This window comes from Oncorhynchus masou, chromosome 9 (assembly GCF_036934945.1).
Source record: "Oncorhynchus masou masou isolate Uvic2021 chromosome 9, UVic_Omas_1.1, whole genome shotgun sequence".
NCBI lineage: Eukaryota > Metazoa > Chordata > Actinopteri > Salmoniformes > Salmonidae > Oncorhynchus > Oncorhynchus masou.
This window is the reverse complement of record NC_088220.1, coordinates 66617149-66632414: the sequence shown is the minus strand read 5'-3', so window position 1 is coordinate 66632414 and position 15266 is coordinate 66617149. Positions and strand designations below refer to the sequence as shown.

The window sequence follows — 15266 nt, the reverse complement described above, 5'->3', positions numbered from 1 at the left end:
ATTTTGCAATAGGCGTTTTGTAATATGCTGTGTTAAATGAAAGCTTTTGAACTTTGAACTTTGAACAGGCCTAGAGAGCTGTGGAATTTATAGTAGTAATGCAGTGGTCCAAGGTCTAATTGGGGCAGAACACTTAACTCAACTTGTCAAGGGCTTGATGAGTAGAATCAGGTGTGCTTGTCCAGGGCCACAACAAAAATATGTACTGTTGGGGGTACTAGAGGGCCGGAGGTAGAAAACACTGATCTAGAGTAATGAGGAAAATAATGAAGTTTCAATGAGGTTTGAATTGTACTGTGCATGTGTGTTCTGTATACCCGGTCGGTGGGCCTTGGGTGCTGCCATGTTCATAACCCGGCTGACGTCCTGAGGCTTGGGCGGGGAGGCGGTGAACCTGCAGATGCCTGACTCGGACGGCGTGCTGGACGTCAGGCTGTCTGTGTAGTCATTAGTGCCGGCAGTCATTTGCTCTGAGGAGGTGTCGGAGATGAAGCATTCTGTGATGGTGAACTTGGCGTGCCGCAGGTGCTCCTCCATCTTGGCGTGCTCGTAGGCTCGGGCCAGCTCCTCGTACGTGGACGACGCGCTCTCTGTCGACACCATGCTGCTCCGCGCGCGGTCTGCGTAGTCACACACACACACACACACACACACACACACACACACACACACACACACACACACACACACACACACACACACACACACACACACACACAAAGAAGCAACATCCATTATAGTACAAGCATATAGCTTACATTTCCTAAGATATATAGGAAATATCTTAAAACATACCGTGAGCACTCTGACCCTTCCACGTACAGTAGTAGTGGTCTCCCCTTTGCTGCAGACTAATGTTGTATGTGAGACATAGGGTCAGTCCAGTACCTGTGTCCTGCGATGGGCTGACGCTGTAGCTATCGCTCTCCTTGTCCACAGAGCCGGCGGCGCGCGGTGTGGGCAGTCTCCAGTCTGTGCTCAGGGTGTGGGAGGAGGTGGGTGGTTGGGGGGGGTTCAGGGTCCACTGGCTGGCGTATCGGTTCCTGCTGGCTGCAGGGCCTGCTTTGGCAGTGCGGCGTGCTGTGGGGTCTGGGGGTGAAAGGGCCAAAGTCATTACTGATGAGAGGCCTAGGCAGTGTCGGAATTGGCACCCTATCCCCTATGTAGTGCACTACTTTTGACCAGGGTCCCAATGGAATAGGGTGCCATTTCATACATACCACTGAAGTGCTACTAGACAGTAAATAGCATACATTGAGTATTCATTTTCTGTGTATCAAATTACAGAAACATCTATTGATCAATAATAATGAATAGTTTTGAAACTATCATCCTAACCTTTCACAGTAGATATAATATTCCCCAAAGAATAAATAGTATCATATTGGGTCTGACCCAGACATTTAACCTACTGTGCTATGCATCAATGGCACCAAATCAGAATGACCCTTTAGAACGGCCATGATTAGATCCGGCCTGGAGAAGCCAGAGAAGAATAGCAGTGGTAATAGTAGTAGGTCAGAGTGGAGTAATTCCATCAGTGGGCTGGAGACTGGAGCACCAGGCAGTGTTTTCCCAACACTCTGGATAGATATGGCTGAGTCAGCAGATAAGGTTTAGGCCCACAGTGCTGCCCGGCCAGCCTCAATGAGCCCAATCAGGTGAGCTGTCAGGTGGAGCCAGATGCCTCTCCTCTCTTCATCAGTTCAGCTCCACTGAAGCTCTACAGCAACAGAGCCTCCATAAGCCACTGCACAGCCACTGGCTTGGCTCACACTGCTCTGGGCTGTGGGCTATGTGAGTGCATCTGAGGGTTGGAACTATGATAAGCTGAAAATTCTAGTTTGCTTAAAATAGATTTGAGATCAGGGTATGTGAATACCTGGAGGTTTATTGTTAGAGCTGTTGTTAATAAAAACTAGAGTCTAAACACTGATTGGAGGACTGGGGTCCAGTTACAGCCACCTGAGAGATAAATAAATATGTACAATGATTTAAAGTTACAGCAGATGCTTGGATTGAATTGAACTATATCAGAAAATATGAGTATTGAGAGAGAGCATTCTCTTATTTCACATAACTACAAACAAATAAACAGTAATGAATTACCCCTATTCTTCCAGGGGACGACAGAGTAAAGGTGGTGAGGGGTGGGATATAGAGGTGATTAAATGGGTTAAGCTCTTACTGGTTCCAGGCCGGGCATCAGAGACGTCCACCAGTGGGCCGGTGGCCTGCGACAGGGACTGGTAGTGGACTGTGTGCGTGACAGTGGACGACTTCTGTTTGGACGTCTCCCCAAAGTCATTATCAGTCAGCAGCACCGTCGACCTGTCGTCTGACAGACAGAAAACAGGGAGGGAGACAATGAGATATTAGAAAAGATTATCAAATATAACGTGCAAGGGATAAACTGGCGTGGCAGACTTGTCTCACCGATAGTCTCCATAGTATCTCTCTCTTCGATGAGCAGCTGGGCTCGGGGGATGTCGATGTGCATTCTCATGGCTTGCTGCTTGTTCGATGTGTCTGGTGTCCGTGTGTTTTTACTAGGAGATAGAAATGTCAGTTAGGGGATTTTATTGTGTTGTTTGTACGTTTTCTGTCATAGTTTTAAAGTAACTGTCCAGTGAGAATCTCTCTTTTAAAAGTTCATATTATGTTAACTCATACCAAGATTGAAAAACAGCTTCTATCTCAAGGCCATCAGATTGTTAAACAGCCATCACTAGCACAGAGAGGCGGCTGCCTACCTACAAACTTGATATCAATGTCCACTTTAATAAATGGAACACTAGTCACTTTAATAATGCCACTTTAAGAATGTTTACATATCTCACATGACTTATCTCATATGTATATACTGTATACTGTATCCTACACTATCTATTCTTTACTATCTATTGCATCTTAGCCTCTCTGTCACTGCTCATCCATTATTTGATATTTATATATTCTTATCCCATTCATTTACTAGATTGTGTGTATTAGGTTTTGTTGTGGAATTTGTTAGACATTAGGTTTTGTTGTGGAATTTGTTAGACATTAGGTTTTGTTGTGGAATTTGTTAGACATTAGGTTTTGTTGTGGAATTGTTAGATATTAGGTTTTGTTGTGGAATTGTTAGATATTACCTGTGAGATACTGCTGCACTGTCGGATCTAGAAGAATAAGCATTTCGCTACACCCACAATAACATCTGCTAACCATGTGTATGCAACCAATAACATTTGATTTGATTTGTTGACTCATCCTATACTCATATTTGTGGCCAAAGCATACATTGACCACAAAAACTCTACCTCAAACTGAAAAATACATTTTATTTCCTAATAGAGTATGATGTCATACTCCTGAGGAGGATGAGCTGGCCAATCATCGGTCTACTCCCGTCAATATTTTTAATGACTGGTATATACCCACACCATTCCGTTGTTGAGGTACGCCCACACCATTCCAACACAAAAAAGCTGCTTTTTAACACACTAATTACATATTTTTTTAAATATGAAAACACTGGACAGTTACTGTAAAGTATTTTATGATTCCTATCTGTAGTTGTATTCCTCTTCACGTACCTCATCAGCATTTCTGCCAGGCTTTTTGCATCTGTGAAGTCAGCATACAATAAGTTAGTAACAATGCAGAGTTGTGGTTGACAAAAGATAACATATTACAATCATAGGCACCAAGCCAATTTCCTAGATGTGCAAAACTAGAATATTAGAGTGTTGGCAAATTAATAGTGGAACACTAGATCTGATCAAACCGTTCTACGGTGTTAGCTAAACTCATAGCCTCTTAATTACATAATGAAAGTCAATAGTCACAAACTCACGATTCTATTCTGCTCAAGTTAATTAATCCTCACTCTCTTGAGCATAAATCTCTAAAAAGTGCTTGTGTGTTATTGTTTGCCTTGATTCTATTGTGTGTGTGTGGGTGCGTGTGCATGTGAGTGTCTTTATGTTCTGACTCACCCCGTAGCCTCTTGAGCCTCTGCTCCCTCCTCCTCCTCTTCAGCACCATCAGGAGGATGAAGACCATGACAGCAGCCACCAGGATACAGGTGATGGTCACCATCATCTTCAGCCCCTCGTTGCCTGACATGTTGTCTGTGATGGGGTCCACTGTCTTCAACAGAGGAGGGATAGTACCTGCGGGGAGAGGAACCATCCTGAGTATTAGGCATGACTATTTATCACCAGGGTTGGGACTTGGGAGGACTAAGAATTGTAGTCAAATATGTTTCTTTGGAAGGACTTCTTTTTTAAATTAAACTATCATGGTTTAGGAAACAATATTGTCACCCTAGAGGACCACTGAACTGAACTCACTTCCATCGGCGTTGAGCGTGGCGAATGTGATTTTCTTCTCGGCGAAGCCAGCGCTGTTGACCACCTTCATCTGCAGCTCGTACCAGGTGGCTTCCGCCAGGTCGTACAGGATGTAGCTCTTGGTTAGTGAGGTGCGCTGGGCCATGGTCCACATTGCCGTGTCGACCGGACGGTACTCCAGGGTGAATGAGGTGATTGGGCAGCCGCCATTGTTCCACCCAATTAGATTGAGCCTGACCCGGGTGGAATTGATGCTGGCAAACAGCTCGTGTTCTTTGGCAAACTGGGGCTCTGGAAAAAAAAGAGGGGTGAAGAGACCAGATGTAGACTTTTAAGGATGCCAGTAACATTTTATTCATGAACCAAATCAGGTCACAATAATTGAGCAAGTTCAAGGAATTGCTTGGTAAATTCTTTAGATAGGACTTGAGTTAGAGTCAGTTCTAAGGGGACAGTGGTGGGGTGGAGATGCTATAGAGCAGAGATGATGGGGGTGGGGGCCACAAAAAAGTTGCTTGCAGGACTGCATACCCACATGTGCATCCCCCCATCCACCACATTGCAAGCAAAATATTTTAGCAGCCCCACTCTTGACCTCGGAGAGCAATGTTTTACGTTTTAGAGTTAATGTTGTGCAATTCTACACATTTTGCCATGGGGCATAGAGAAAATGGTAATTTCATCCAATTCTACTCATTTTGACGTTGGACGGGGGGAAAAATGTATCGTTTTACAGTTTGCCATAGGGTGGAGAGAAATGTTTGCAGTTTTTATTATGATACCTGAGTGAGACTGACAAACAAAATCAATGTGGCCAGTAACTCATCCATGATTACTAAGTTTAGATTGCTGGCAGCTAGACTAACTTACCAATCCAAAAGCTGTTAGCTGATATGGGCTATTGAGTGACTATCAGTGACTGACATAACACATGTTTTATTGCACCTTGTGTATTCTACTATTCTAACTTGCAACTGTAAATTGAGACTCCGACTGAGTTTTAAAAAACAAAATAAAAAATGTATCCGAGGGCCAGTAGCCCATCCCTGCTATCGAGACTCTACTTGGGGCGGCAGGTAACCTAATGGTGAGAGCATTGGGTCAGTAATAGAAAGGTTGTTGTATTGAATCCCTGGGCTGTCAAGGTAAAAATCTGTCGTCCTGCTCCTGAACAAGGCAGTTAACCCATTGTTCCCCGGTAGGTCGTCATTATAAATAAGAATTTGTTTTTAACTGACTTGCCTAGTTAAATAAATAAAAAATACCTATAGCCCATCCCTGCTATAGAGACTCTACTTACAGCCCATCCCTGCTATAGAGACTCTACTTACAGCCCATCCCTGCTATAGAGACTCTACCTATAGCCCATCCCTGCAATTGAGACTCTACCTACAGCCCATCCCTGCTATAGAGACTCTACCTATAGCCCATCCCTGCAATAGAGACTCTACCTATAGCCCCTCCCTGCAATAGAGACTCTACCTATAGCCCATCCCTGCTATAGAGACTCTACCTACAGCCCATCCCTGCTATAGAGACTCTACCTATAGCCCATCCCTGCAATAGAGACTCTACCTATAGCCCCTCCCTGCAATAGAGACTCTACCTATAGCCCATCCCTGCTATAGAGACTCTACTTACAGCCCATCCCTGCTATAGAGACTCTACCTATAGCCCCTCCCTGCAATAGAGACTCTACCTATAGCCCATCCCTGCTATAGAGACTCTACCTACAGCCCATCCTTGCTATAGAGACTCTACCTATAGCCCATCCCTGCTATAGAGACTCTACCTACAGCCCATCCCTGCTATAGAGACTCTACCTATAGCCCATCCCTGCTATAGAGACTCTACCTATAGCCCATCCCTGCTATAGAGACTCTACCTACAGCCCATCCCTGCTATAGAGACGCTACCTATAGCCCATCACTGCTATAGAGACTCTACCTATAGCCCATCCCTGCTATAGAGACTCTACCTACAGCCCATCCCTGCTATAGAGACTCTACCTACAGCCCATCCCTGCAATAGAGACTCTACCTTTTCCGTGCGTTTTTGCTTCAATGATCTCACTGATGCGCCCGGGGCCCACTCCATTCTGAGCAGTCAGGGTGAACTTGTACCAAGTGCCACACTTCAGGTTCTCCAGACGGTACGAGCGCTCGCTAGGGCTAATGGGAAAGCTTCCCCACTGCTCACTGTTGTCCTCTGAGTACTGCAGGATGTAGCCTAGAGAGAGAGAGAGTGTGAGAGAGAGAGAGAGAGAGAGAGAGAGAGAGAGAGAGAGAGAGAGAGAGAGAGCATAACTGTAAAATCTCTCCCAACACACTCCATGTTAATCTAATAACCTAATAACTACATTACCCAGATAATCTCTCACAGTGCTGGCACAGCAGAGTGGAAGTATTTGAGTTTAGGCATGGGCTAAATACTTATAAACATGCCAATGAAACTGATTAACATTACATGTAACATAAGGCAGGACAACAGCACATGATCATAGCCAATATTTAAATAATAAGGAAAGGAAATAAGGCACTGTATTGGGGTAAGTGCAAGGACTAGACAATATACTGTACTTTGACGCATGACATGAAAACAAATACCATAGGAAATCACCCTGGACATCCCTTATGATCTCTGTTAAAAAGCCTGAGGCCATAAGCGTAATGTTGTGTTCCAGTGATGACCAGCTATGATAAATCACCAGTGCCACTCCTTCTGTGATTGGGCTTTCTTCTTGACTGAGTGGTTTAATCTTCCATTTTAACCCACCTAATCTACTTTGTCCCTTTTTAATCTATTCCCTCTCCACTGTTTTAGCACCCCACTCAGCGCAATTACTAAGCCTGTCTAAGATAATGAGAAGTGGGGGGACTTGTAAGATTATTTTGTTCACCCAATGTCCTAATAGGGTACCAGCCCTGTTACTGAAGTGCCATTGGTGTGTCTTAGTAGTTACCAGTGAATTTTTGAGGTGTCTTTGGAGTGTCCGAATGGAGGTCTACTTTATCTCTTGTTGAAATGTCATTAGTTAGTGGGTGTGAATGGGGATATTTGTCTTGTTGAAGTGTCACTGGGGTATTGGAAAGGAGGTCTATGCCTTTTAGAGGTGTCTCTGCTGTGTCTAAATGGCCTAATGTCACTCACCTCTGATGGAGCTTCCTCCGTTGTCCCCAGGTATCCAGGACAGAGTGATTGATGTGGTGGTTGTCTTGGTAACTGTGAGCCGTGGTTGGTCTGGAGGAACTGTAGAACAAAAGGAATGATGTTTCTAACAAAATCCATGACAACAAAGCATCTGTGTTACATCAAACTAGCCACAAAGTGTCCTCAGAAGAGCTAGGTAGAAAGGCCTTTCAATACTGTCCAATACAAATTAGTATTGGACAGTTTTGGACAATTATCCTTGGGCATCTCTCTCTGTCTTACCTTGAACCTGCAGGTTGAGCGTGATCTCATCAGAGCCCCAGTTGTTGCTGGCCACACAGCTGTAGTTCCCAGAGTCCTCTGCTTTCACCGTTCGGATGATGAAGCTACCGTTGCTATGGACACTGCGGCGTCCATCAATCAGAACAGGGGCAGGTGTACCATTGCTGTTGGGAGGTAGAGTTGACCAGATGATGTTCAGTACAGTATGTAAAAACGTGATTACGATTTTGACATACCTGCATTGTGCTGAATTGTGTGACAGATAGGCCTTGACCATAGAGATGTATAGAGATCATTACTTGGAAATAACCTGGTTTTGCAATGACATTTGCCATTGAAGGCTTCCATCATTTTAAAGTAGTCAACTGGGTGGGGATTCCTATGGGTTGGGAGCGATCAGCCAATGATCAGAGCATTGTCTTCCTCTTCAAATTGGTTTGCATAGTTTGTAAATGTCTTAAAGCTATACGACCGCCCTAGTTTGTAAATGGCTTAAAGCTATATGACCGCCATTTAGTGGCCATAATAAATGAACGACAATATTTAGACTTTTTTCATACATCAAAAGAAGAAGAAAATGTAAATAGCCTCAATGGCACTGCCAATGCTGTCACAGATGCAATAATGGCACAGATACAACGTTGCAATCTTTATACATCTCTATGGCTTGACTTACTTTCCCTTCAGCCACTTGATGGTGGGGGGTGGATCTCCGACCGCCTTGCAGGGCAGAATGATGTCCTTCATCCAGGGTGTAGTCACTGTTCCGTTGAACGTCAGGATCCTGGCAGGAGCTAGGGGGGTTACACACATGCATCCCTGTGACTTTACCATTCTATTCCAATGGATAACAATGAAGTATAATAACAGAATGCAAGCAATATCCTAGATGTCATATCAATCAACATCATACTGCAATCACTAATATTTCAAAACTATCAGTTTTGATTCCCAACGTTCAATAGTTATGCTGTTACACAGGCAGCCCGTACCTTTGGCCCGAGGTTCCACTGTGATGGTCTCACTGCTATTGCCTCGCCCAGCGGCTGTCACGGCAACCACCCAGATGCTGTACTTCCTGTTGCGGGCCAGGTTTGGCACTCTGTAGAAATACACATCAGGAGAAGCCTCAAACTCACTCATCACCTGGAGAGAGGGAGGGAGAAAGGGAAGGGGGTTATACGTCTATGCATTTATCATACAACTTGAACAGAGGAGTAATCTTCATGAGCTTTCTCTCTCCCTACAGGACTTTCTAATACAGCCCAGAATGGGAGGACTGGAGGCAGTGTTGTAATGGGCATTCAAGGCTGCTCTGAGAGCTGTGTTAATAATAATAGAGATCCGTACCGTGGGGTGCAGGTTGGAACAGAAGACAATGTACTTCCTGATGATGCCGTTGAGTTTGAGAGGAGGGAGCCAGGACACAAACACCACGGAGCTGGTGGCGGCTGCACTCTTAACCCCCGCTGGAGGCCCAGGGACTAGAGGGAGGAAGGAGGGGCATATTATGTTAAACATACATATATACTGTATATATGAATAGAAACAGTGAAGATGGGCTTATATGGCCTTATTGCAGACAGTTCTTTATTATGTGCATAGCTTGAACTTATGCAGGAATCATGCTTTGATGTCAATGTGAAAGCAATGATCCACATCTATGCCAAGTGTATCTCAAGCCAGGATTTGTATCTCACCGTCTTCCTTGGTCCGGGTGAAGATCTGCTCACTGCGCACACCGTCCCCGGCCCGGGTGAAGGCCAGAACCTGGATGCTGTAGTTGGTGTATTTCTCCAGACCATCCAGTTCCAGAGACGGGTAGGAGGTGGTCACGTTCCTGATCTCTCCCAACTCTGTCAATGTCACACAACGGTTACAAACAACCTTTTATCACTCACTCTCATGCCATATCCAATTAGGTCTATGATCCAGTGTGACAGCATTATGAGAAAAGAACTACAGTGACCACAATAATACAATAAACCTAGAACCATAGGTGGAATAAGTACTCAATTGTCATACATGAGTAAAAGTAAAGATACCTTAATATAAAATGACTCAAGTAAAAGTGAAAGTAACCCAGTAAAATAGTACTTGAGTAAAAGTATAGATACCCCCAAAAACGACTTAAGTAGTATTTTAAAGTATTTTTAATGAAGTACTTTACATCACTGCCTAGGACCACACTGCAAACGACCATACAAGACGATGCACATACACAGTAAACTACTGTGATTTTTGACCGAGGTAGTATCTGTGATATAGTAATGACTGAGTACTGGCAGTAGTGCTCTGTCTGCTGCGTCTCCTGTGTCCTTGACTGAGTGTCCTTGTAGACAGAACTGAAGCAGTGACCCTCAGTGAGTTACTGCATCTTGTGAATTATTGATGGAGCCCCGAGAGGCTGCAGGCTGGATCCCATCCACAGGGCCTGGGAGCAGAGTGTTAGCTCTGGGTGTTGCCCCCTCTCATGCCCCGTGGTACCTCCATCCAAATAACCCACCTCATCTACAATGAAGCTACTAAACAACTAATTAACTACATTATATACAGAACAGGAACCCGTTTTAAATGGATATGTGTCTATTGAGATATAATACTCATTGGATAGTTGATTTGTAAGTAAATCTAGAAGTGAACTAATTAGAACTAACTTGAATCAACACTGGCAGAATGAAATTGAGGAGAAAATGGCAGCGTTGCTGAGATATTGCAAACATTCCACAGGGCACACCCATGATCTAGTGTTGCCTGTTGAGAAAACTAAAAACTAAACCATAGCCTCACCTAGTGGCACAAATCTGTCAAGTACAAGATGAATGGCATGCTACATAGCAGTTAAAATAGAAAATGAAAGAATGGGCTAAAACCATTATGATCATAGTGCTCACACCACCAGTGGTCCGCTAAGTATTCTGAGCGCGTGTTAACAAGCCCCTACCTCCGTCTGGCAGGTTGGCCCAGTAGATGACTCTGTAGCCCTGCAGGTTTCCATTGAGGGCCTCTTTGGGCAGGGTCAACCAGGACAGAGAGATTACTTCTGGGGACTTGGCCATCGCCAGGACATTCTCAGGGGGACGCGAGGGGACTGTCAAGGGACAGGAGGGGAACCGAAGTTAGGACATGTGTAGACAATGGTACACTGAACAAATATATATATGCAACATGTAAGGTGTTGGTCCCATGTTTCACGAGCTGAAATAAAAATAAAAATAAAATGTTCCATATGGACAAAAAGCTTAGTTCTCTCAAATGTTGTGCAAAAATGTGTTTATATCCCTGTTAGTGAGCACTTTTCCTTTGCCCAGATAATCCACCCACCTGACAGGTGTGGCATATTAAGAAGCTGATAAACAGCATGATCATTATACAGGTGCACCTTTTGCTGGGGACAATAAAATCCACTCTAAAATGTGCAGTGTTGTCACACAACACAAAGCCACATATGTCTCAAGTTTTGAGGGAGTGTGCAATTGGCTGCAGGAATGTCCACCAGAGCTGTTGCAAGAGAATTGAATGTCCATTTATCTACCATAACCCACCTCCAACATAGTTTTAGAGAATTTGGCAGAACGTCCAGTTTCAGGGAAGCTCATCTGCATGCTTTTCGCACTAACCAGGGTCTTGCCCTGACTGCAGTTTGGCGTCGTAACCGACTTCAGTGGGCAAATGCTCACCTTCGATGGCCACTGGCACACTGGAGAAGTGTGTTCTTCGTGGATTAATCCCAGTTTCAACTGTACGGGGTAGATGGCAGACAGCGTGTATTGTGTTGTGTGAGGGAGCGGTTTGTTGACTTTATGAACAGAGTGCCCCATGGTGGCAGTGGGGATGTGATATGGGCTACGGACAACGAACACAATTGCATTTTATTGATTGCAATTTCAATGCACAGATATACAGTGACGAGATCCTGAGGCCCATTGTCGTGCCATTAATCCGCTGCCATCACCTCATGTTTCAGCATGATATTGCACGGCCCCATGTCGTAAGAATCTGTACACAATTGCTGGAAGCTGAAAATGTCCCAGTTCTTCCATGGCCTGCATACTCACGAGACATGTCACCCATTGAGCATGTTTGGGATGCTCTGGATCGACGTGTACGACAGCGTATTCCAGTTCCCGCCAATATCCAGCAACTTCACACAGCCATTGAAGAGGAGTGGGACAACATTCCACAGGCCACAACAACCTCATCAAATCTATGCAATGTGTCGCACTGCATGAGGCAAATGGTGGTCACACGAGGTACTGACTGGTTTTCTGATCCATGCCCCTTCTTTTTTTAAGGTATCTGTGACCAAAAGATGCATATCTGTATTCCCAGTCATATGAAATCCATAGATTAGTGCCGAAATGAATGTTAACTCAGTAAAATCTTTGACATTCTTGCACGTTGCGTTTATATTTTTGTTCAGACTAGGCTGCAATATCTCCTCCTACTGGCTTCTTACTGTATTAGTGATTTCACATCTTTTGGTTTGAGGTAATTGATCCAGAAGATGGTAGTCTACCTACGGAAATTACATTGTCACACTGCAACATTCTCATGCTATTAAGTAAACTAAACACAAACACACTTCCCTATGCAACCCCACCCCTTAACCCCCTGATCTGTACTAACCATCCTCCAGTGTTTTGGTGATGACCTCCTGAGAGGAGGGGCCGGTGCCAGCACGGTTAGCCGCCTGCACCACCACCCCATACTCAGTGAACTTCCTCAGGTTGTCCAGGGTGATGCTCTCGCTGCTCTCCCCTGTGGTGTCCATGCTGATGATGTTAAACTGGAAGCTGCCTCCAGAGCTGTACTCTCTGTAACCCACCTGGTAGCCCCGGATCACCCCATTCTGAAGGTGCTTGTGGGGGGCCTGAGGAGGAGGAAGAGGATGGGGGACAACGACAATATGTTAAAATGCTGCAAAATATGATCAAATGCTGCCATCCTTTTGCATATAATTAGGGTAACACGTTTGGTCAAATGCTCTGCATTACTATTGTCATATCATACGATCAGACTGTACATAGACATCGATAGAAACAGGAGAATAGCTCTGTTTAACACCATAAGGACACAGTACCTTCCAGGTGACTTTGATGCTTTGTGGAGAGGTGGCCTCCAGTTGTACTTCCTGTGGAGGGCCATCGGGGGCTGTGGAACAGGTGTAATATTAACACAAAATACTCTTATGAGACATTCAGTTGACTGTTGCAGAGATGATAGAGAAAGCAAGACATTTCATAGGCTCCTTTTTTCTGGTTGGTGCGTGGCGCGTGAACTAAGTCGACCAGACCTGCTATCGCATTGATGCCTATGGGAGAGCCACCCCTTAAGTAGACCAGAACTGTGAAACAAAAATGCAATGGTAAAGGTCCTTTTTGAATAATTTTTAAAACCCACCACCATTGACTGAGTCAATTCAGACATTAATTATTTTGAGTAAATATCTCACTAGATGGTGCTACAACGCTAGGAATCCCTTTGCTCTAGTTATGAACGAGCGATGGACCTTTACTGTATTCAAGAAAATATCATAATTGAAAACAACACGCATCCATTGCTAAAATCTGAAGACCAACAGAATATGTGTCAAACTGGTTTGGAACATAACTACATAATGTTTTGACCCAGTGAAGGACAGATCTGTGTGGGCCGACCTGCTTCGTCAGTGGTGATGGTGAGCTCGTTGCTGGTGTCGCTCTTGCCGATGTTGTTCTTGGCGAATATGCGGATGTTGTAGGTGGAGGAGGGGTGCAGCTCTATAATGGTGGCCTGGTTCAGCTGGGGGGACACATCTTTGGTTATCTGGGCTGAATTCCACGAGGCTATGGGGGGCAAAACACAATGAACCTATTAGCATCTCTGTATGACATGACAACCAACAACAAACAAGTTAGCTAATGCAAAAAAAATATTTAGTTATAACTATGTCATATGCAATTTCATGTGCATTTCTCATATTATTCCATGGGCCTTTGTGCCAGCCCTACCTGACTTGTTCTTGCACTCAATGTCATATCCTGTGATGGGGCTGTTTCCGTCAAAGCCCATGGTCCAGCGGAGGGCAATGGTCCGGTCTCTGACCTCTCGGATCTCCACCTCGGGAGGGTCCGGAGGTTCTAAAAGGGTTTAACACCACACACACACACGCACGCACGCACGCACGCACGCACGCACGCACGCACGCACGCACACACACACACACACACACACACACACACACACACACACACACACACACACACACACACACACACACACACACACACAGATTAGATAGAGAGGTTTATCTGTTCACTTAGTTGACCTGACCAGGAGGAAACAAACTGCAGGCTCAAGTTAACTAAGGCCCAGAGATATTAGCTGATGTGGTCAGGAGAAACCTACAGTAGCAACAAAAAGGTACCACTATGGAGAAACAGCTTAAGAAGCAGGAGCTGAAGCCAGGAGTTTACCTTGTACTGTTAACTGAATGATCCCTCTGTCTTCACCATAGGAGTTGATGGCATGGCAGGAGAAGAATCCAGAATCTTCCCGAACGGTGGGCAAAATCTGAGGAGAAGTCAACATAGTTTTCAACCAGGCAACATCTCCATAATACACCAAAACAGTTAGGTATTCAACTGATCATAACCTCTGGTTATTTTATAGGCTACACAAAATGTCCAATGTCAATCACTGCAAGCACAAACACTACTATGATCATTCTTGCTATATTGAGAACGTACTACACTAATAATACACATCACCCCCATTTGAGGTGGAGGCCTCAGGCGCACCTTCAGAGTGGAGATGACCTCGTCAGCCACCTCTTTGACCACGACGGTGTAGCGGCTGGTCTCTGGGTTGATCATGCGTTCCTCCTTTTCCCAGCGCACCATGATGGGCTTCTCCCCATGGGCCGTGCAGCTCATCTCTTTCTGCTGGCCCACCGTGGCCATAGTGGTGTTGGGGTACGACGTGATCATGGCCGGAACTGAGAGAGAGGGTGAGAGGAGAGAAAGCGAGAAAGGGAGAGAGTGAAGCAGAGGTTGGAACTTCTAAGTAACTTAACAGAGGCTCATACATTCTCCTTTAACTGTCCTCTGCCACCCTAAAGCCTAAAGGAGTACTCATTCCCAACGTCATGGCTGAGAATAGTCAACTATGGAGAGTCATGAACTCCTATCTAGATCTCCCTGGTTCCCACAATGCATTGACCACTAATGGTTCAAAAACAGGCCTTCAGATAAGCAATCAATCAGACAGCAACTGTTTACATGTTGTTCCTGAGGTAGGGCTTCTCAGACAGAGACAGAGACAGAGACAGAGACAGAGACAGGGTGCTACAGAGCAGAGGAAAGCTGTGACTAGTCTGAACTCCCCGCGGTGTGTGTAGAGCTCGTCTGGCGTTGCGGCACCACAACGCACCACTCTTATTAGCAGCGGTGCTGTGTGTGTGTGTGTGTGTGTGTGTGTGTGTGTGTGTGTGTGTGTGTGTGTGTGTGTGTGTGT

The 15266-nt window shown here is 45.0% G+C and overlaps 1 protein-coding gene across 1 annotated transcript in view; it reads right to left on the bottom strand.

Moving 5' to 3' along the window:
* The window catches only part of dscamb (Down syndrome cell adhesion molecule b), a 137590-nt gene that overhangs the window by 17893 nt on the left and 104431 nt on the right, over positions 1-15266 (bottom strand). The window contains exons 12-32 of the mRNA XM_064975000.1: positions 14552-14748; positions 14228-14324; positions 13763-13891; positions 13430-13597; positions 12853-12923; positions 12399-12642; positions 10714-10860; positions 9470-9625; positions 9120-9253; positions 8762-8915; positions 8446-8563; positions 7770-7933; positions 7488-7586; positions 6378-6566; positions 4338-4628; positions 3981-4157; positions 3579-3609; positions 2437-2549; positions 2189-2338; positions 889-1089; positions 318-620 (exon numbers count right to left, since the gene is read on the bottom strand). Coding sequence (XP_064831072.1) covers positions 318-620; positions 889-1089; positions 2189-2338; positions 2437-2549; positions 3579-3609; positions 3981-4157; positions 4338-4628; positions 6378-6566; positions 7488-7586; positions 7770-7933; positions 8446-8563; positions 8762-8915; positions 9120-9253; positions 9470-9625; positions 10714-10860; positions 12399-12642; positions 12853-12923; positions 13430-13597; positions 13763-13891; positions 14228-14324; positions 14552-14748 — 3333 coding nt within the window. The remainder of the gene's footprint in view (positions 1-317; positions 621-888; positions 1090-2188; positions 2339-2436; positions 2550-3578; positions 3610-3980; positions 4158-4337; positions 4629-6377; positions 6567-7487; positions 7587-7769; positions 7934-8445; positions 8564-8761; positions 8916-9119; positions 9254-9469; positions 9626-10713; positions 10861-12398; positions 12643-12852; positions 12924-13429; positions 13598-13762; positions 13892-14227; positions 14325-14551; positions 14749-15266) is intronic.